The sequence below is a fragment of the Ahaetulla prasina genome, chromosome 2 (genome assembly GCF_028640845.1).
Source record: "Ahaetulla prasina isolate Xishuangbanna chromosome 2, ASM2864084v1, whole genome shotgun sequence".
Taxonomy (NCBI): Eukaryota; Metazoa; Chordata; class Lepidosauria; order Squamata; family Colubridae; genus Ahaetulla; species Ahaetulla prasina.
Window position 1 is genome coordinate 91,133,053 of NC_080540.1, and position 22,964 is coordinate 91,156,016.

Here is a 22,964-nt window from a genome sequence, read left to right on the forward strand (position 1 = left end):
AAGAAACAATGCTTCATCTGCAAACTTCCCAGGTGGCAAACTATTTCTCCTAATAATTCATAGACCTCCATATCCACAGTATGAACTGTTTTATCCTAATGCCCCTTATTCTGATGAACCATCATCTCTCAATTCATTCACAACACACTTCATCTTTTATTTTTATGTACACTGAGAGCATATGCACCAAAGACAAATTCCTTGTGTGTCCAATCACACTTGGCCAATGAAGAATTTTAATTCTAATTCTAATTTTAATTCATGATGGTTTAACCATGGATATTTGAAAATAGAGGCTATGTGGGGAGTGGAGGCCCTCCATCTTGGAGCTATTTGGTTAGCTGAATTAGGCCTATAGCAGGTTCCCCCTTGATAGGCTCATCTTTAGGCTCTAGCAAAATAGTACTGTAGCCTTCATCCGGCCATGGTAATTACTTTTATAGACCATCACAAAACAAGGACCTTACAGTCTTATATATATTGCCTTGGTAGCAAATCAACTGCAAGTGTCTTATGTGCTTATGAGCGTGTTTGAAATAGTATATTGGAAAAATGCAAGAAAAATATAGCAATGGGGATCCAGATGTTAACTACTCTGGACCCCCTAAGCCTGAGTGAAGAAAGTTTATACAAGAAAGTTTATTCTTTGGCTCAGTCTTTGTTAACAGTAATGGCTCTTACCCGACTTTCCCCAATCGTACCAACAATGAGTACAACAAACTAACACATATAGACTTCACAGCAGATAATGTTGAAAAAGCTCTTCACAAACTGAAACCATCTCTATCTATTGGGCCTGATGGACTATGTGCATACTTCTTAAAAAAACTTTCCACTAATATAGCAGAACCCCTAAGCATAATTTTTGAAAAAGCTTTCATGACCAGTTCCCTTCCTAAACTTTGGTCACTAGCCACAGTCATCCCTGTCTTCAAAAAAGGAGACCCCAGCCTAGTTGAAAATTACAGACCAATCTCTCTATGCTGTGTCACCTGCAAAGTAATGGAATCAATCATCAACCAATCCATTACCATCCACCTAGAAATAAACAACCTACTCTCTAATAAACAATTTGGTTTCAGAAAAAAATTATCATGTAACTTACAACTTCTTCACTGCAAAAACATATGGACTACAAATTTTGATCAAGGCAAAGCAATTGATGCAATCTACATAGACTTCTGTAAAGCTTTTGACTCAGTAGTACATGATAAACTTCTCCTAAAACTAAAATCCTACGGTATTTCAGGACCCCTCCACAATTGGATATCTGCTTTCCTATCAAACAGACAACAAGTGGTCAAAATTGGCAATGCTCTATCAAATCCTGTTCCTGTCAAAAGTGGCGTTCCCCAAAGCAGCGTTCTTGGACCAACACTCTTCATATTATACATCAACGATCTCTGCAACCATATCACAAGTAATTGTGTTCTCTTTGCTGACGATGTCAAACTATTTAACACCACCACCAACACAACTACCCTTCAAAAAGACCTTGATTTTGTATCCGAATGGTCTAAAACTTGGCAACTCCAAATCTCAACCAGCAAATGCTCAGTCTTACATATTGGAAAAAAAAACCCAAAACACTAAGTACAAGCTTGATGGACATTACCTTGCAGATGACCCCTACCCTGTTAAAGACCTTGGAGTTTTAATATCAAATGACCTAAGTGCCGAAGTCCACTGCAACTACATCACAAAAAAGGCTCTAAGAGTTGTAAACCTAATCTTACATAGCTTCTTTTCCAAAAACACTACACTACTAACCAGAGCATATAAAATATTTGCTAGACCAATTCTTGAATACAGTTCGCCTGTTGGGAACCCATACCACATTTCTGATATCAACACAATTGAACCTCAATATTTTACAAGAATTCTCCACTCCTCCGAATACAACAAAATACCTTATGCCACCAGACTTGAAATCCTGGGTTTAGAAAATTTAGAACTCCACCGCCTTCGACAGGACCTGTGTTTAACTCATAGAATCATCTATTGCAATGTCCTTCCTGTTGAAGACTACTTCAGCTTCAATCACAACAATACAAGAGCAAACAATAGATTTAAACTTAATGTTAACCGCTTCAATCTTGATTGCAGAAAATATGACTTCTGTAACAGTTATGAATGCTTGGAACACACTACCTGACTCTGTGGTCTCTTCTCAAAATCCCAAAATCTTTAACCAAAAACTGTCTACTATTGACCTCACCCCATTCCTAAGAGGACTATAAGGGGCGTGCATAAGAGCACAAATGTGCCTACCGTTCCCTGTCCTATTGTTCCTCTTCATTATATCCAATTAATATAGTTATTACATACTTATGCTCATATATATGCTTATATATTATATAGTTATTTCATGTTAATGTTTATATATACTGTTATGACATTAAATAAATAAAGTGAATTTGAAGAAACAGACTAAAGGTATGCACCAGAGAAGACAATATTTTTTTGAATATAAATTTTCCAGGAAAATATGAAAGGAGACAAAGCTCGTAGTTTCATCCTCAAGACGTTTTATTTGCATGGCAGCCTTTTGGAATTTAGTCAGAATTCCTTCCCTCTCCGGAGAGATTCCTACAGGGGTTGTCTATCGTGGCCTTCTGAAACCAAACTATTGGCGCCCACCCCCTTTCCGGCTCCCCTTGTGGTTTTCCAGCGCCCAAATACAAAGACCCTGGGACTTTAAAGGGAAGAAAGAGTGGGTGAAAATGGTGCCTTTGTAACCAGGCGATTGGTTGGCTGCAGAGGACGGGCGTGGGGAGGGGTTATTTAATCTGATGTCACAAGCCTACAAGTGGGGGAACGAGTTATTTATAGAGGCGGAGAGCAGCTGCGCGGACGCTCGGTGAGTGGCGGGGCGAAGGGCGCTCGGGGGCGGCCTTCGGAGGTTGTGAGGTGGGGGGGCGGAGGTAACTTCGGCGGTCGAAACCGAGCCTTTCCCAGAAAGCCGCGGTAGCGGCGCCGTTGATTTAACCGCTTCATACCTTCCGGGTATTGTTTTAGCATCCCACTTGACTGATTTATTCGTCGCCCTTCGCATCCTCCTTGATCGTCCCCGGCCGCAAAGCAGAAGAGAAACAACGAGAGAAAGCGATGGATCCGTGTCACACCGAGGAGACTGGCCCAGAAATCCCCGGCCTTGGTGAGAGGGCGCCGCTGAGCTACGGAGGGAGGGAAGGAGGGAGGAATCTGCGGCCTAGCGACGGTTGAGGCCGTTGCTGCGGGTTTTCGTGCGTTGGCGCAGATCGGGGAGGGGGAGGGGCCTCGCTTCACACACTTCGGCCCGGTGTAAGTCTCATTCCCCAAACACGCGGCCGGCGAAAGGGATTCCCTCCTCGCGTCGGTGAATTGTCCCGCGTGGTTTTTTAAAGAAAGCAGGGGGTGGTGGTGCTTCCCTCCCAGTTATCCTGAGCGCCTATTCCTTCCCTTCCCCCGCCTTTCTTTTGACCACGTCCTGCCTCCGCCATTGTCGTGGGTGTTTCCTCGAGGCGCCCCTCACGTCTCGACTGGCCGGCTGCAGCGAGGAAGTGGCGGCTAGGGTTGATTCGGCCTTCTGTTCCCTACCGGAATGTAGTAAAAAGAGGGAGGAGGTAAAGGATCTCTGGACGGAGGGAAGGTCTGCAATGGTTAGGTTGGAAATCCCCGAAATGGAAGGCAACGGGACACGTGACCGACGGCAATAACAAAACCGAGCGAACGGATCTCGCTCTGATCTACCCTCGCCCCACTGCGCAATATAACGCCCCTTCGGTCGAGCTCTGTTTTGAGCGGCCTTCTCATGTATCGTGTCGCCCAAAGAAACGAAAGCTTTGCTCTTCCCACGAACTGCCCTGTTCGTAATTAGGCCCTGTAATGATAGTAATGATGGAATGATAAAAAGACGGAATCGTGGGACTCCCTCGTAAGCAATGCTGGACTCTTGCAGCGTCTAGCCCAGGGGGCTGCTCTCACCTGACCAGCCAGCTGTATAAGGAAGCTCACTAGTCTCCCAGCAGATGGTTTTGAGAGCAACCACATTGTCATTAAAGCTAATTGTTTGTTGTGGAAAACGAGGTTCTTGTGTAAGAAAACGTACAAATTAATGTCAAGAAGGAGTCCTTTATTTTAAAGCTCTTAATAGAGCAGGGGTGGGGAATTATGGCCCTTTTATGACTTGTGCACTTCAACTCCCAGAATTCCTGAGCCAACCATGGAGTTGAAGTCCACAAGTCATAAAAGGGCCATAGTTTCCCACCTCTGAAATAGAGCTTGATTCTATTTCTACTACATTAATCAACATTTATCAAATTCCAAATGAGAATTACAATACTTCAATTGCTAACTTTACTATTTTAAGTATATTAAAAGTACTACAAAGTGCAGTTTTGGGGTAATTTAAGAAGTTTTCTTAATGCATATTGCAAAAGTTTCCATTGTCTTAAGGATTAAGAATGCTATAGTAGAGGCTAAATGTGAAGAAGAGCTGTGCTGTTACAATTTAATTAGTGCAGTGAGCTGCATTAATCAATTGTAAGAATCTCTGCCGAGTTAGAATTTTAACTTTGGTTCTTTATATAAACCACAGCAGCCTGGTTTGAGCATAACATTAAGCCTCTATGGACAAGTACATATGTTGTAAATCAATAATAAACCACAACTGTTACTGATGAACAAATCTGTGAATTTAAATTAAATATGCTTTAATGGTATACTGGATTAGTTCATTTTTTCCTTCTGAGAAATTGTCTTCCTCAACTTCTTAAAGTTGACAAACTATAGAATTAATATGGCTGATTGTATACTTGTGACATTAATTACAAAACAAATTTGTCAGATTGGCCCTAATGAAAAAGGTAAAGATGTTGTACTTAACAAATCTTTATTGAAATTAAAGTACATATAAAATGGTAATAATTGGATTTATTCGCTGAAAATATTGTGCATGTTGAAATCTATTATTAGTGTAGTAGTTTGTGCTCATTAGACAAATAATAGTTTTCTTAGTGTGTTCTCTGAACAATATCTTCATTTGCTAAGGAGTCAAAAAAGCCTTGATCTTGTGAAAACAAAGGTACTCAAGCCAAAATATTTGAAACTTATTAATGAATATTGAGGGTATTTAATAGCCAGTTGACTGTTTAGTAGCCAATAGCCTGTTTGACTGATTGGTCAGATAAGGAAATCTATTCAAAAGTGTGTTCTGGGCCTTCTTTAGTTGGCTAACTGGTCTCATATTATAATAAGTATGCTTTTGTTTTGTTTTTGAACTACATCTACAAGAGAAGTAGAAACACTTATCCTTACATTTTCAGTAATATACTTTAATATTGCATTGTGTGTTTGCAATAAAAAATTAAGTTTGTTAATATATCTCTATGTAAAAGACAACTGTTATAGAAGACATAAGATGGTTTCCTCCACTTTGGACCTAGAAGTATTAGCCAACATTGCAAATTGCATGGAATTCCTAAGAACTGCCCTCTAAAGCATCTGCTTACTATTGGTCATATAGATACATTTATAAACAAGTCTCTATTTAAATGGAGATAGTGGGCAAGGTACTCATGAAAATTTGGAATATAATTAAAACATAGTGCAGATTATAAACAGAAGAATTTGGTAATAATATAAAAATGAAAAAGATGAAGTGCCTTGAGATATTTGAAGTTTTCTTAATGCATATTGCAAAAGTTTCCATTGTCTTAAGGATTAAGAATGCTATAGTAGAGGCTAAATGTGAAGAAGAGCTGTGCTGTTACAATTTAATTAGTGCAGTGAGCTGCATTAATCAATTGTAAGAATCTCTGCCGAGTTAGAATTTTAACTTTGGTTCTTTATATAAACCACAGCAGCCTGGTTTGAGCATAACATTAAGCCTCTATGGACAAGTACATATGTTGTAAATCAATAATAAACCACAACTGTTACTGATGAACAAATCTGTGAATTTAAATTAAATATGCTTTAATGGTATACTGGATTAGTTCATTTTTTTCCTTCTGAGAAATTGTCTTCCTCAACTTCTTAAAGTTGACAAACAATATAGAATTAATATGGCTGATTGTATACTTGTGACATTAATTACAAAACAAATTTGTCAGATTGGCCCTAATGAAAAAGGTAAAGATGTTGTACTTAACAAATCTTTATTGAAATTAAAGTACATATAAAATGGTAATAATTGGATTTATTCGCTGAAAATATTGTGCATGTTGAAATCTATTATTAGTGTAGTAGTTTGTGCTCATTAGACAAATAATAGTTTTCTTAGTGTGTTCTCTGAACAATATCTTCATTTGCTAAGGAGTCAAAAAAGCCTTGATCTTGTGAAAACAAAGGTACTCAAGCCAAAATATTGGAAACTTATTAATGAATATTGAGGGTATTTAATAGCCAGTTGACTGTTTAGTAGCCAGTAGCCGGTTTGACTGATTGGTCAGATAAGGAAATCTATTCAAAAGTGTGTTCTGGGCCTTCTTTAGTTGGCTAACTGGTCTCATATTATAATAAGTATGCTTTTGTTTTGTTTTTGAACTACATCTACAAGAGAAGTAGAAACACTTATCCTTACATTTTCAGTAATATACTTTAATATTGCATTGTGTGTTTGCAATAAAAAATTAAGTTTGTTAATATATCTCTATGTAAAAGACAACTGTTATAGAAGACATAAGATGGTTTCCTCCACTTTGGACCTAGAAGTATTAGCCAACATTGCAAATTGCATGGAATTCCTAAGAACTGCCCTCTAAAGCATCTGCTTACTATTGGTCATATAGATACATTTATAAACAAGTCTCTATTTAAATGGAGATAGTGGGCAAGGTACTCATGAAAATTTGGAATATAATTAAAACATAGTGCAGATTATAAACAGAAGAATTTGGTAATAATATAAAAATGAAAAAGATGAAGTGCCTTGAGATATTTGAAGTTTCTTTGGCTACAAAATATAACTGATTTATTATGGTTATTCCTGTATCGTTATGCTTCAAAATGAGATGTATTTTAACATGGCCTGATAAACAAATCTATTTCAAGAATAGGTACACACTACAGAGTTATGAACTGAACCCCTAGTAATGAGTTTAAAAATGACAGGAGAAATAATGTTTACTTATTCTAATTGGTATTCTTTTATTGCATCATTTCTGAAATTTTCATTCACATCTAAGACCAAAATGAGTATGTCTTTCAGATTATCAGAATCCATTCTGCAAAAGAAAATTAGATTGTATTTCACTTGGAGTTCAATTAATTGTTTCAATTAATAACTAGGATTGCATTGTCTCAGATGAATATTTTAATATATTTTTCATGTCTTTTAAGTGTGTGTAGTAGTACTTGCCTCATTTTCATGATATTGGAACTTTTTCCAGAACCCTTTAAGTAAAATGTATTTCTACATGTTTCATTCTTTATAAATATTCATAGAATTCGTAGTTTTCGGAAACTTAAATTAGAATTAGAAAATATTTCTTGTGTCCATATTTTACTTTTTGTCTTAAAATTGCCATAGCCTTGAAGAGTTTTGCATACACTGAATTCTTAAGCTTGATTAAAATTCAACCAGACATTGCTAAGATCTCCTGTTATAACCACGAATGCATCTGTTCTTGAATCTTTAAAGATTCATGTAAGCATTTATGGCACTGTATTATATCATTTATATTCTTTACAAAGTGGCATTGAGAGCTAACCTTGAATATGAAATATTCAAATACATGATTACATTCTTCTCTGAAGGATTGTTAAATTTATTTTCTTCTCTAGCATTAAAAAAATGCCTTACATAGCAAGAAATACATACCTCATTGTCCTCTCATATATCCAGATTTCATGTGAAGGTTTTCCAGATATTCCTTTTCTTCTCTCCCTTTATGCTATAGTGACTTCATGCATTTCTGTATTTTAAAAACAGAGAATAGAAAATATACTAAATAAATGCTTTGCAAATGCTTCAAGTACATCTAATTCTAATTCTTCCCTACATTTTACATCTTTCTACTTATGTAGAGCCTAATATAAGCATTTATATCTTGAGATTTTCAGTTATGGTTGTCCCAAAGATGCTTTTTCAAGAGGCAACTGGACTTTCTGATTTTTCTTTGAAGACGTTTCGCTTCTCATCCAAGAAGCTTCTTCAGTTTTGACTGGATGGTGAGGAATGGAAGGATTTATATTCCTTGCAGGCAGTTGGTTATTTGCATTCTTTTAGAGGGTCCACTTGGAGGTTTATCTGTATCTTCAGGGTTACCCGAGTAATGCAAATGGGTATGGAGCCTTCTTGGAATTGTTGAAACGACAGGTTGTGGAGCTGTGCTTTCTGCAGGAAGTTTTCTGCCCTGTGTCCCTTCACTTTTGAACACAGGCGCAGGTTATTGCGATGAGTCTGTGTTGTCTGCATCTCAAACTGAAACAAAAATGATTCCTGCAGACCACAGGAACATAGTCATTTCAGCAGTTCCAATAAGGTTCCACACCCATTTGCACTACTACTCAGGTGATCCTGAGGAAATGGACAAAACTCCAAGTGGCTTCAACAACTCTTTAAAATGGGTCCCCAACCTTTCGGATCATGGTAAAGGTAAAGGTTCCCCTCGCACATACGTGCTAGTCGTTGCCGACTCTAGGGGGTGGTGCTCATCTCAGTTTCAAAGCCGATGAGCCAGTGCTGTCCGAAGACGTCTCTGTGGTCATGTGGCCGGCATGACTCAACACCAAAGGCGCACGGAACGCTGTTACCTTCCCACCAAAGGTGGTCCCTATTTTTTTCTACTTGCATTTTTACGTGCTTTCAAAACTGCTAGGTTGGCAGAAGCTGGGACAAGTAAAGGGAGCTCACCCCGTTACACAGCAGCACTAGGGATTCAAACTGCTGAGCTGCCGACCTTTCGATCGACAAGCTCAACGTCCTAGCCCCTGAGCCACCGCGTCCTGCGTGGACCTCAGGGATCACTAAATTCATAATTTTAAATCCCGCGGACCACTAATATGATCTTCCTAATCACCGGCTGGGTGGGCGTGGCTAGGTGGTCATGTGACTGGGTGGGTGTGGCCAACTCAATGTCACTCATGTCAAGGGACAACTCACCAGCCTTTACTTGCCTGTCCCACACACTCCGCTCCTGCCCGCCCGGGCTCCTCAGGGCCCTAACAGGAAGCAGTTGTTGGAGCTAAGCAGCCACTATGAGAAAGAATTAGCAAAACAGCTCAGTTCAAATTGGATCTAGCTGAGAAGGAGGCTCAGCAGAAGCACCTGAGGACTAGGAGCATAGGCTTTCCAAACAGAGGGAAGAACTGTGGAAGTGTGAGGTCAGGTACAGGCGCCTGGAGGCTCAGTGGGCTGAGATGGTCAGCCAATTCCAGGCCATGATGCGGTCCCACTGGAATGAGGCCCTCTGGCTCTTTGCCACCACCCCTGATTTAATGCAATATAAAAAATGCAAATAATTTTTCTGTGGACCACCAACATTTTCTCACGGACCACCAATGGTCCATGGACCACCACTTGGTGACCGCTGCTCTAAAAAATGCAAATGTCCAGCTGTCTGCAAGGAATATAAATCCTTCCATTCCCCAATATCCAGTTAAAATTGAAGAAACTTCTTGGATGAGAAGTGAAATGTCTTCAAAGAAAAACCAGAAAATCCAGTTGCCTCTTTATCCTTTGGGATAAAGTATGTACATTTGAAAATAGGATCTAATTGAATTGTGGATGAATTTGCTTAAGTATAATTTAGAATTGCAATCTTAATACTTAATTAATTAGATCAGTGAATAGATTGTAAGTATCTTGGCATTTAACATCTACTACAGATAATAGTGTCAAACTAGGCTAAGTATTGAAATTTCCATTTTAATAGCAATATTTTACTTTCAATGTTTAAATCAACATCAGAATCTCTTAACTGAGTCTCCATTGTTGTTTCTTGGCAACAGTGAGTATGTACAGTATATGGAATCTTGACATCAGAACCACCAAAAGACTTGAGTCTAGGGTTTAGACTTGTCAGGACTCCCAATTGCTGTAAGCAATACTCGATTTTTTGCCTATATAACTAAAATTAAGATATTCTCTAAATGTGTATCAGTTGAATTAAGAAAATCTGTTGCTGTAGCAAGATGGTGATTTGGAATTCGGTATGAAGGTCAGGATACAATCTCCATAAAGGTTAACACCAAATTATAATTTAATGAGATAGAAAGGGGAAACAAAATACTTGGCTAGGGAGCACATATTTTAAATTACATTTGTATCCTGCCCCCACTCTCCAAACAACTTTAAATCGAAAGATGGTTATGATCTATATATAAACACAGGTAGATATAGTAGGTGGCGAAATCAAAACGTGCTATGCATACCGGTATATTCAATGATTTTGTTTTCTGGTTTTGGGAAGTGGCTGCATATAGATTGAGAGAATATATGATCCTAACTTTGTGCCTCAATGGGATCTCTGCCAGTGTTACATATTCTGGTTTGTATATACTTTTGAAAGATCTAACTTCAAGAGCTTGTAAGAGGAAATCTGAAAGTTTGCTTAAATCTTTCAGTTGTCATCAGATTGTGTAATCTATATTATCTACATATGGCTGTAATCTCAATTTGATATCAATAACATATTTAGAATCATAACCAGTTTTGGCAGAAAGAAACATATCTCAGGAGTATATTATGAGATAGATTATTCCCTCAAAACCGTTTCAATAGCCAGGAAAGCCAGTCCTGATAAATTGCCACTGTTTCAGTGGTGTCTTTTGATTAAAATGAGTTGAGAGCAAACACATAACCTAAAGTCAATAGATGTAATAGATCTAGATGTAAGTTTATATTGTAATATTAAAGTATACTTTTTAGATTTCTCCCTGTGTCAATTCAAGTAAATGTTTGGTCTGGTGGTTAAGGCACCAAGCTAGAGAGCAGGAAACCATGAGTTCAAATCAAGCCTTAGCTATGACAGCCAGCTGGGTGACTTTGGATCAGTCAGTTTCTTTCTCAGCCCAACCACTTCACAGGATGGTTATTGTGGGGAAAACAGAAGGAATATGTGTTTGCTATGTTTTCTGCTTTTAAGTTATTTATAAAAATAATAACTGAGAAATAAGTGAGAAATCAATCTGCTGAAGATCATGCTTGTTGAACCAATCCTTCCAGATGGATTGGACTTCATGCTGGTATTTAGCAAAACTATTTCTGAAGTAGAGAGTCAGTTGGGTATAGTGGTTAAGGCACCAGACTAGAAACAGGGAGACCATGATTCTAATTTGGCCTTGGGCACAGAGCTAACAGTGTCCAGTCATTCCCCCTCAACTCTAGAAAGAACCAATGGGAAAATCACTTTTGAAAAACCTTACCAAGGAGACTTGCAAACATACATATAGCAAAATTAAAACCTGTTTCTGCTAAGTTATATGAAACAAAATATGTGCAATGTTAAGGTGCTAGATAAAATTACTTAAATTATTAAATCTATAGACTTGGGCAATTCATATGTGTCAATGCCTAATCCTGAAATAATTCAGGTTGGTTTGAATTTTAGGAACTGATCTTTAGTCCCATTCTCTCATTTCAGTCAAAAGTTTCTTGATATTCAATTTCAGGTATTTGAATGTTCACCACTTAGCAGCTGGTTCAGAAATTATTTCCAATTCATCATAATGTTTTAATAAGTAGACAACTGTAGTCCCAAATGTGGTTTTTCTTCTTGGATGAAAAGCAAAATGCCTTCAAGGAAAAACAAAGTCCAATTGCCTTTTGAAAAAGTACCTTTGGGATAACCATGACCTATGAATCTCCATAGATCGTTAACTATGGACAACTGCAACTGTGTAAAAGGATGTCATTTATATTTAGCTATACAGCAAATATAATGTACAAGGTAATAGGATTTTCTGGTACATGACTGTTTTCTAAAAATCTGAGTCTTGAAAATTGCTAAGATTGAATTTAAAATTGGCAATGAGAATTAGCAGTTTCCAAGAGGTTAATATTGTAATTGCAATGCAGCTTGTGTGGAAGTTGGGGTGGAAGACAATATGGGCAATTTACAGTATAAAAAGCTTTAAATTTTTCCTTGATTTTTTTGAATTAATTTGTGACCTGTTATTAAGAAATAATAACATAATAAATAAATAAATAATAAATAACGGAGATGTGTTCGGACAGCGCTGGCTCTTCGGCTTTGAAACGGAGATGAGCACCGCCCCCTAGAGTCGGCAACGACTAGCACGTATGTGCGAGGGGAACCTTTACCTTTACCTTAAGGTGGGGAAGAATTGTGATGCTCAAGTTCTTAACAGAACAATTAGTCTGGCTCTCAAGAAGAAATATTTCTTGGTTCTATGTTGCGGGACTTCATTTGCAGGATTAGCTAATAAATAAATAGATATATTGTTGTTTGGCCTAGAAGATCGTAACCGCTATTATAAGGCGCGAAGCTACTTACCTATACTTCACGCAATTGAGGCTTTTTTTCAAGCGTTTTTGAAAGCTGTAATTCAGTGAGTTAAGGCTCGGGCAGGGTCGTTTGGCGGGAGGATACATGATTAAGGCCTTTGTCCGCTGATCGGAACCGCAAATGGGTTTCTCTCGCGCCTCCTTCACCTTCAAGAATACCGCTTCTACTGGGCCAATCTCTAACGGCGCAGCCAACCCCTCCTTGTTTTGGCTACAGAGAACTTTTTGCCTTCGGTTCCCGCTTTCTTAGCGTCTCACCCGTCACCGGATCTTAGATGCGGATTTGAGTAAACTTCAAGTCGCCGCCCATCTCTCAAGAGTGTCGTTTTATAGAGCCGCCATTTTTCCCCCCGTTTCTATGTACTTTCGCAATTTTTCTCTAAGGATCAAAAGTCTAGTCTTCTATATACGCCGTATATGGGCGTATAGGCTACGTTTTGAGCGCAGTGTTAGAGGTACTTGAAAGTCTAAAATTTGTTGCACGTGCTTAGTGGCCTTTTTTGTGTGTGAACGTAGTTGCGAAGTCTCGCGATTGACACTTTCCTATTCTGAGAAGTTAGCGATGGGCTCAAATGTGTTAAAACTTGCTTTAAGCTAAGGTTAAAAGAAAAGACTAAACGCAGCTTTGATGAAAGGCCGTGGATGCGTTTGTTGATTGAGCAGCGGAGAGTACAAAATTTGAGTTTCGGTGACAGGATAAAAACCTGGCGGGCTTTGTCCTCAGAGCTGCGCGAGTAGTTTTTTCCCCTGTCCGGCAGCCTCCTCGCAGTGGGAACGAGGATGGTTGCAAGGACGAGTATATGCTTCAAATAAGGTGAAGGCGACTCTAGTTTAATTCCGGGGAAGTTTGATTTCGAATTCTATTCAGTAGGGCCTTCTTTCTCAGGCAAAATCGACTTCGGATTTGTGCTGTAGAGGGTGGGGCGGTGCTTAAAGATGGAGGGGGGAGGGGAAGAAACAACCTTCACGACGCATGCGCACTATGGGTGGTAATGTACGCGCGTGCGTTTTGGGCTCCATTTTCAGCCACGCCGCGGCCGACTTAGAAGAAGGTGAGCTTACTTTTAGTTTAGTAATTTGTTGGTTGCAGACTAGTTCGAAGGACTTCCGAATTTGGGATCCATCTCTTCAGCCGGTTGTTCTCTTCAGGTTACTAGCAGCAGTCGAAGCGCGTTTTTTGAGGTGAAAGCGGCACTAGGGCCTGGCCGAGCGGAAACGCATTACTCGTTCGCCGCCATTTCCTAAGAACGCAGCGCGTACCGCTACAGCCGCCCGGCTTTCTGTGTTTGGAGAGGTGAAGTGACTCTTCAAACCGTCTCCAGTGTCCTGGACGAGGATATCGGTCGCCATGTGTACGTGGGGTAGGCATTGGAAAAGCGGAGATGGGCAAACGCGAAGTCTGGGGGGCGTTATATGGGCCGGGTTGCGAAATTTCTACCCCACTCAGTGTGGCGACGTTTTTTGTCTGCCCCTAGCAACAGAAGGTGAAACTGAGACCACCCTCACATCTGGCATGATGTTGAACACGGAAGGAGGTGATGGTTATGTCGTAAAAGTGCGGGGATTGCCCTGGTCCTGCTCTGCAGATGAAGTGCAAAGATTTTTCTCTGGTAAGTTTTCTGTCTTCTCCTGGCTAAACCGTACAATAAAGCTTTCTTTTTCCCGGAACAGCTTGGTATTTCCGGGACCGAGTTTTATGGGGAGTTTTTTCTTTTCAGATTAGGTAAAATGTGAAATACTCCTTTTTCGTTGTATAATATTGCATTATGTTGAATGGTGACATTATTTTAGGGAAGCAAGAGAATTGTGGTTCTGAGTATACCTCCCTTGGTGAGAAGGAAATTCCTGTTTCGAGAATATAATCTTATTGATAGCAATGCACTTGGTGATTAATGGGTTGTGCCTATTACCTTGTTAATTAGAATCATTTCCTCATCGGCTTAAATTGTTAATTATTTGTTCTTTATATAGCCTGTAATATATACTGTAGGTGGTATCTTTTCCTCTTCCTATTTCAGAATTGTTTGACAATAATTTTCTTTGCTTAATTTTGTTTCCAGTTTTATGGTTTGGATAATAGCCTTAAGCACTGTTGTATACATTTGACTTTTACTAGAAGTCTCCTTGTGTATTTAACTCACTCCACTTTTTCTTAGAATGCAAAATATTAAATGGATCTTCAGGGGTCCGTTTTATCTACACAAGAGAAGGAAGACCAAGTGGAGAAGCATTTGTTGAATTAGAAACAGAAGAAGATGTGAAATTGGCATTGAAAAAAGACAGAGAAACAATGGGACACAGATATGTTGAAGGTTTGGATTAAATTGACCTAGTAACTGATCAGTTATTTTGGGTGGAATTTAGATGCATGAGTATTTTTTGTGTATATAAATGTGATCCTGTTCTCCAAATGATTGTCGTGCATTAGCCTTTTTATGCCAGATTCCAGAATTCATTAATTCTAAGTGCCTCTTGCAGTCTTCAAGTCAAACAACGTTGAAATGGATTGGGTTCTGAAGCATACTGGTCCTAACAGCCCTGATACTGCTAATGATGGTTTTGTACGTCTTAGAGGACTTCCATTTGGTTGTAGCAAGGAAGAAATTGTTCAGTTTTTCTCAGGTATGTGGGGTATAAGTCCTAGCTGTAAGTATGGGTAAAGATTAGAATTTAGTGGTTCTGAAATAATGCCAAGTATTAATTTAGTAATAAAGTAAACCATAACCATGCTTATTAAACTTTTAATATTGAATGGTTCTTCCTTTTATGTGTTCAAAAACAAAAACTTGAACTATTTGAAATATTTACTAAAACGTCAGTTCTTGTTTGATGTTGATAGATTGGAGAGAAAATTATTTTAATTGTTCCACTCCACAAAGACAAGTATTCTAAATGCTTGTTAAAATTGACCTGAGTCTCTACTTAATTAAACAGTTGATTTTTAAATTGGCTGAAAGAGTGGAAAACGTTATAGTGCCCAACTTTGGATATTGTTAATATATCAATCAAAATATCAAGGAATATCAAAAGATTTTTCAGAAGTTATAATCAGGTGAAGATGTGAAATTGGCATTGAAAAAAGACAGAGAAACAATGGGACACAGATATGTTGAAGGTTTGGATTAAATTGACCTAGTAACTGATCAGTTATTTTGGGTGGAATTTAGATGCATGAGTATTTTTTGTGTATATAAATGTGATCCTGTTCTCCAAATGATTGTCGTGCATTAGCCTTTTTATGCCAGATTCCAGAATTCATTAATTCTAAGTGCCTCTTGCAGTCTTCAAGTCAAACAACGTTGAAATGGATTGGGTTCTGAAGCATACTGGTCCTAACAGCCCTGATACTGCTAATGATGGTTTTGTACGTCTTAGAGGACTTCCATTTGGTTGTAGCAAGGAAGAAATTGTTCAGTTTTTCTCAGGTATGTGGGGTATAAGTCCTAGCTGTAAGTATGGGTAAAGATTAGAATTTAGTGGTTCTGAAATAATGCCAAGTATTAATTTAGTAATAAAGTAAACCATAACCATGCTTATTAAACTTTTAATATTGAATGGTTCTTCCTTTTATGTGTTCAAAAACAAAAACTTGAACTATTTGAAATATTTACTAAAACGTCAGTTCTTGTTTGATGTTGATAGATTGGAGAGAAAATTATTTTAATTGTTCCACTCCACAAAGATAAGTATTCTAAATGCTTGTTAAAATTGACCTGAGTCTCTAAACAGTTGATTTTTAAATTGGCTGAAAGAGTGGAAAACGTTATAGTGCCCAACTTTGGATATTGTTAATATATCAATCAAAATATCAAGGAATATCAAAAGATTTTTCAGAAGTTATAATCAGGTGAAGTGTTTACAATGTGGGAGGAGGGGAGATGGATGGGGAAGTAAGAAGATAATATGTAGTGTAAACATTTGTATTAAATTTTTGATTTGATATAATCTCTGCTATGTGCTAGAGATACATTACTTTGCAGAGCTGAATATTTTGAAATCTTTTCTTTTTCACATAGACTTTGTCTACATTTATCTACTCTAAAATAAGAAATAGAACATTTTCTGACATTAAATATCAATACATAAAATTATTTTTCTATGTTTATAAAAAGGACTGGTTTCATGTTTTGCAATGTCTTTATAGTTGTATAAAATTGACTTAAAAGTTCATGCATTTATATAGCAAAAAGAGTAAAACAAATATAAAAATTAGCTTTACATTTAAATGTTCTGAATGCACGCAGTAGTCCAAAAAATCTTAAATGTATTTCTGAAATATGAGATCAACTTGCATTAACTTCAGATTTTATTGAAAAATGTCTATTCTAAAGGTCTTGCTACAAACCTTAAAAATGTTTACATTTTTAGTTACTTGAAATAATATACCAATCATTGTCATTTTAGAACTGTGAAATATTTTACATAGCTATCTTTGAATTATGTATTCTGATTTGTAAAATTATTCTTGCTGTGCTTTAATTTTAATTGAAAAATTTAATTTGTTTTATATAAAAATGGACTATTGCTTTTCTTAGCATATCCTGCATTAATTTGAGAGAATATTGTTATTAAAGCTGCAGAAATGTGGCTTTATACAAGCAGGATAAGTTAAGAAAGATATATTTGCTGCATTTATATTGCCATGTTTCTGTTATAGAGTTAATACTACGGTATACTGATTCTAAATATAAAGTATAACTTCTGGTATATTTTTAAAGCTATAAGAAAATCTTGATTGGGCTCGTGATGTTAATATTACCCCCTACTGGGGTTATTTGTCCTTGGGTTGAAGGGTTGGAAATCGTGCCAAATGGGATAACATTGCCGGTGGACTTCCAGGGGAGGAGTACGGGGGAGGCCTTCGTGCAGTTTGCTTCACAGGAAATAGCTGAAAAGGCTCTAAAGAAACACAAGGAAAGAATAGGGCACAGGTGGGGATGGATGGTTGGTTGGATATGTCGCTCTTCTTATGGTAAACTGTTGTTAAATCCATATTCTCTCTTCTTAAGTGCTCACTTTACAATATATACTTTCATATTCTAACACCTCCTTTTGTTTTCATAAATATTACTTTCTTTTAATTCACATGCAGACTGGCTGATGTGCTTGTTTTGCTCTTCCCTATTTCACATTATCTTGTTAATTCTGATTTAGTTTAAAGTTATATACAGAAGTTGAGAGATTATGGCTTTACATTTCTTTAATAGCACCAATTATGCCTCTAGTTCTAAATACACATAGCCTTTTATTACCATAAGAAAATGTGATTACTAAACTTGTTCTATACAATGATGTAACATTTTCTTGTGTAATTTTCACATAAAAGAATTAACTTTCAAAAATGTCACAAAGGGTTATTCTAAATTTTGTGACTAATTAATCAAAGCATGCATCTGTTGCCTATGCTAATTTGCTATGCAAACGCATAGGACTTATGAGCACATAAAGCTTATTGTAATGTATTGATGGGTTAAAGTTCTGGCGGAGGCTAGCTTTTTAACCCTCCTCTCAATTGCCATATGAGCAAAACATGGGTCCTGTTGAGTGGACATGTTTCCCTCCAGAGCATATTTTGACTATTGGCTATCATTAACCCTTAAGGTTGGGATAGCTTAATTAGCACATACTTCAAACTATTTTTTTAAAATTAGCCTTGGATAATTCTTACTAAAAACTGGCCTAAAAATTGTCAGTTCCAAGGCTGCAGGGTTATCTCTTGTAATTTAGTGTGTGTATTTATAAAAAAAACTGAACTATTTTTATGTATGTAAACCTTCTAGGTACATTGAAATCTTCAAGAGTAGCAGAGCAGAAGTGCGCACTCATTATGACCCTCCTCGCAAATTAATGGCCATGCAGCGGCCTGGTCCTTATGACCGGCCAGGTGTGGGAAGAGGCTATAACAGCCTTGGCAGAGGCAGTGGTTTTGAAAGAATGAGACGTGGTGCTTACGGTGGAGGTAAGAAAGCACAGCTTTTTTTACTGTACAAATTTCCTACAATGAGTGTAGTGTTTGGTTCATTTCAATAAATGTTGAATTATGGTTTGTAGGCTATGGTGGCTATGATGACTACAATGGATATAATGATGGCTATGGCTTTGGATCTGATAGATTTGGAAGAGGTAAGTATTCTTTATACGGGTAGTGAAGAAACGTAGTATACATACAAAAGATTTAGAGTGGACTCTCCTCTCTGCAGGAATGTCAGATCATAGATATGGTGATGGATCCTCTACTTTCCAAAGTACAACTGGTCATTGTGTACATATGAGAGGATTACCTTACAGAGCTACTGAGAATGATATTTATAATGTAAGTAGATTTTTTGATTGATTTGTCCCATTAACTGAATCACAATAATCAATTTTTAATGTATAAGAATTTTTCATGGACTGACAGCTTCTGTATGATGTTCATTATTTAGTTCTTTTCGCCTCTTAATCCGGTAAGAGTACACATTGAAATTGGACCTGATGGCAGAGTCACTGGAGAGGCAGATGTTGAGTTTGCTACTCATGAAGATGCTGTTGCTGCAATGTCGAAAGACAAAGCGAATATGCGTAAGTTGCATGCTTGATCTACAGCAGGCCTGTAAAATTGGTGGCCAGCGGGCTGAATACAGCCTGTGTAGGCCACTACTGGGCTGGTACAGGCTACACTCACTCTGGCTCAGGAAAGGCAAAAAACATCCTGATACATTGCAGTACGTCACATGATATGACCCACGATGCGATTGGGTTCGACACCCTTTATCTACAGCATTACACTGTTTCTATCAATATTAGATAGCTGAACAAATTATTGTATTTCTTAATATTGAACAATATATTTGCAATGAAATATCTAAAGTTACTTAGGTGTTCATTGAAAATTTGATGATCTTGTGTGAGCTCAGTGCATTGTCGTCTTTGTATTTCTACAGAACACCGATATGTAGAACTCTTTTTGAATTCTACAGCTGGAGGAAGTGGTGGTGCATATGGAAGTCAAATGATGGGAGCAATGGGTAGGTGTAAACAATTCAGTTTTTTTAAATTTGAATTTATATCCCGCCCTTCTCCGAAGACTCAGGGCGGCTTGTGTTAAGCAATTAAGCAGTTTCATATTAATGCTGCTGATATTTAACAAAACTGGCTGATTTTATGTAGTTCTTATTTGTTCTAAATTATCTGAAACTGAAATTCAGCTTTGTTTAAATCACAGTCAAGGAAACTGAAGGAGTGGTTCAAGATTGGAACACTAACACATTGGCAGGTATGCAACTTTTAGATATACGTTTGAACAATTAAGTTAAATATTGTATGTGTATGAATGGAGCAAAGAATGGTTCTAGATTGGGGAGTGGTAATAATAGTGGGGAATGTTGGTATTTATCAAATTTATATTGCCACTCATCACAAGAGAAGTAATGTTGCTATTCAAAATTCCTTTTTTGAATTAAGAAATTATGATAAAACACAAATTGTACTATATTTGGCATATGAAACAAGGAAAATAAAAATCGACATCTGCTTATATAACCACTAATTCCTGATAGCAGATAAGCAGCTATTACTTACAGCAGATATTAATTTTAGTAATGTCCTATTAAATTCCTAGATCTATTTGATTTTCAGCATATACTTTTCAGTACTGCATAGAAGCAATTTCAAATGCTGAGTTTGCTTATGGAAATTCTTAGTCATTTCATCTGATGTAAAAGGGTATGTGTGCTGTTTTTATGGCACTTTACAGAATGATTTTTTTTTTTGCCAAATAATGTTAAGAAAACTAAAGTTCATAAAGAACAATAAAATCACTTTCCTTACAAATTAACCAGCTGGCAGTACTGAATTTAGAAACTACATTTTCAACTGCAAAAATGTTTTGCAGAGAAATTAAACAAGTGAGCTTTCAATTAGAACTATGATCAGCTACATTTTGTATATTTGCTATTTTGATGTAGATTACAGCATTAGAAGCAATAGAAGTAGTGGAATCGGTGATATAAGCAGATGTTGATTTTTATTTTCCTTCTTTCATCTGTCAAATATAGTACAATTTGTGTTTTAGCAAGGGAAGCCCTAGCACATGTCAATATCTTATTTCCAGACACCATTTAATATTAAGCCAATTCACTTGAGATGAAGGTAATGTTTCTAAAAACAATGTCCTATTTAATCAAAGAACAATAAAATCACTTTTCTTACAAATTGACTAGCTGGCAATATTGAATTTAGAAGCCACAAAAGCAAGTTATTTGAATGCTGGTCCAGAGAGGCCTTCCCTGACAGTTAAGGAAGAGAATAAAAATAATTAACAAAGCTTATATGGCTGCGCAACTTCGTTCTCAGTGATTCTGGGCAGCTTACAAAGAATTGCTACGAGAAGACAGTTTAGTATTTCATGTAGACATCTGGGCAAATGAATTACATCTTGTTTAGGTGGACTATAATTCATACTTTCTATAAAATTTAGTAATAGTAATTAGTATACATATTCTTAACTTTAAAGGAAGCCAATCCAGTTATGGTGGTCCAGCTAACCAGCAGTTAAGTGGGGGTTATGGAGGAGGCTACGGTGGTCAAAGCAGCATGAGTGGATATGGTAAGATGTTTTTATTAATCTTTAGAAGACTATTTAGAATTGTATTTGAATTGTTTAGCCACTTATATGAGGGTCATGCTTCAGCAAACAAGTGCAGATATTTTGAGTTTGTCCAAGTATTTGGTTTTAGCTTTAGAACATCAAAATCTAGAGGAGCAAGATCAATGGAGAGCCACTGATTGAGCATAGATTTTTTTTTAAATCTGAAAATAGTTTGGCAAATGCCGAGTGATCAAGATTTGGATCCAATCCACATGAAACTAGTTCTGGCATCTCATGGTATGTAATGTGGTCATGTGTATTATTTTGTGCAGTAGAGGGAGGGCATGAAGCTATTCCAGGATTCTATTCTATTCTATGTTTTGCAAAAATCTGGGAAACTGGTTTGCAGTTGGCTTTATAGACATCTTAAAACATACAATGACATAGAAGGAAGTTTGTCTTTAATAGTACAGGATTATGCAAGGCGATATAAGAGGGGAAACTTGGGAGGAGCATGTTGTCTTGGAAATAGCACTGCACTTTTGTACTAAATTGTATAATATGTTATCTGCTCTAGGTAACCAGAGTGCAATGAACAGCAGCTACTACAGCAGTGGTAATCGTGCATCCATGGGGGTGAATGGCATGGCTGGAATGTCTAACATGTCCAACATGAGTGGTGGCTGGGGAATGTAACTTGTCACCTGATTTTTTTTGTCAACTTTTTTAAGAAAACAAAAAACTAAGTTTAACAGTTTTGCAATACAAGCTTGTGATTTATGCTTTACTTGTAAGTGAAATCAGGATCATTTTAAAACATTCAGGTTCAGTATTTTTGAATATGCTGAAACATTCATCTAGGGTGTAAGTCCAGTAAAGAAGTTCCTGTTAAACAACTCTCAGCTTTTTCCAGTTTTTGTTGTAGGAATGTATTTGAGCAGTAAGTGTATTTAGGTTAAAGCTGTTTCAATTATGTTAAATGTTGCTCTTATACTACATAACACCAAACACTGTTTTCAGTGCATGTTCAGGAACATGCTTTTTGTACAAACAAGTTATAGGAGCTGTGTTGGAAATTCAAGTGAACCTTTGGCATGTTAGTTCTAGTTTTTTCTTTTAATATCTTGTAAGGCACATTTAAGCTTTTTAAGTTAATAGGGAAATGTGAGGTGCAATACAGCTTACCTTTAGGATTTTGGTCTTAGTGTTCAGATGACATCTGAGACCTTGGTTTAATCTTTCATTGTGTTGTGATTTATTTTTAGGTGTATTGCGCTAAGTAAAACTTGTTCAAATAAAACTTCCTTTTAAAAACTGGGAACATCTCTTGATTTAAGTGAGCATTACATTTCTTGGCAACAATTTTCACATGCATTTTGCTGCAAGAGTTTTTAATCTGCTAAACCAGCATAACAACACTGAGATCAGATCATGAAGAAAGTATCTTAGCCAAGTTAGTCATAAATGGCAGTTAAAATGAAACTGCATAGAAAAATAAATGTTACTAAAACAATAATTGTATACTAATTATCAATAGGAAATATACTTTGTGTATGAAATTGTTTTGCATAGCTTAAGGAAAGCAGATGATTATAATTTGTAAAACATTTTTACCCACAGTATTTTTTTAAATCAACATTTAAGAGTACCAAAATACATGATTACTGTGCTGTTTTAAAGTAAGAGATGTTGTATAAAATGTTGGTGCATAGCTCCTTCCACTTGATGCAAACTTATATATTTTCTGTTAAAAAATATAAGTGCACAAAGGACATGGAACTTTTAACAATATTTTGAAATATAAATATTTCATGGGGCGTCCCCACAGGTTGTGAAATACATGTATGGGTACTCATTTAACCTTTGCTCATTCACCAACTGTTCAGAGTTATGGTGATGCTGAATGATGAGTACTTAAAACAGGTCCTTGTACTTACGGCC

At 37.1% G+C, this 22,964-nt stretch overlaps 1 protein-coding gene and 1 long non-coding RNA gene across 7 annotated transcripts; one reads left to right on the plus strand and one right to left on the minus strand.

Moving 5' to 3' along the window:
- The first annotated feature begins 2,755 nt into the window (after window positions 1-2,755).
- On the plus strand, window positions 2,756-22,340 carry LOC131190182 (heterogeneous nuclear ribonucleoprotein H-like). Of its 6 annotated transcripts, XM_058167276.1 has the most exons (14): window positions 2,756-2,860; window positions 3,019-3,157; window positions 13,930-14,064; window positions 14,611-14,766; window positions 14,933-15,076; window positions 17,247-17,385; window positions 18,235-18,413; window positions 18,506-18,577; window positions 18,655-18,767; window positions 18,880-19,015; window positions 19,378-19,461; window positions 19,659-19,709; window positions 20,949-21,041; window positions 21,601-22,340. In XM_058167276.1, exons 2-14 carry the CDS (start codon window positions 3,109-3,111, stop codon window positions 21,717-21,719), a joined length of 1,470 nt encoding a protein of 489 aa, XP_058023259.1. In that variant the 5' UTR covers window positions 2,756-2,860; window positions 3,019-3,108; the 3' UTR covers window positions 21,720-22,340. The 6 variants fall into 6 exon arrangements, with proteins under 6 accessions (XP_058023259.1, XP_058023258.1, XP_058023254.1 ...); XM_058167275.1 differs by lacking the exons at window positions 2,756-2,860; window positions 3,019-3,157 and having other exon boundaries at window positions 13,928-14,064; window positions 18,634-18,767; XM_058167271.1 differs by lacking the exons at window positions 2,756-2,860; window positions 3,019-3,157; window positions 13,930-14,064; window positions 14,611-14,766; window positions 14,933-15,076 and adding exons at window positions 15,503-15,569; window positions 15,736-15,879; window positions 21,255-21,320 and having other exon boundaries at window positions 18,634-18,767.
- Window positions 7,107-12,601, minus strand: LOC131190185 (uncharacterized). The gene is made up of 3 exons (XR_009153254.1): window positions 12,444-12,601; window positions 7,805-7,898; window positions 7,107-7,208 (listed from the first exon to the last, which is right to left on the minus strand). It is a non-coding gene; the product is annotated as an uncharacterized LOC131190185 (long non-coding RNA).
- Window positions 22,341-22,964: the final 624 nt, after the last annotated feature.

Bases quoted from the DNA above. Each gene is read 5' to 3' on its own strand.
- LOC131190182 (XM_058167276.1), top strand. From the start codon at position 3,109: ATGGATCCGTGTCACACCGAGGAGACTGGCCCAGAAATCCCCGGCCTT. The intron at 3,158-13,929 runs GTGAGAGGGCGC...GTCTGCCCCTAG, and splicing joins CCCAGAAATCCCCGGCCTTG to CAACAGAAGGTGAAACTGAG. The intron at 21,042-21,600 runs GTAAGATGTTTT...TATCTGCTCTAG, and splicing joins AAGCAGCATGAGTGGATATG to GTAACCAGAGTGCAATGAAC.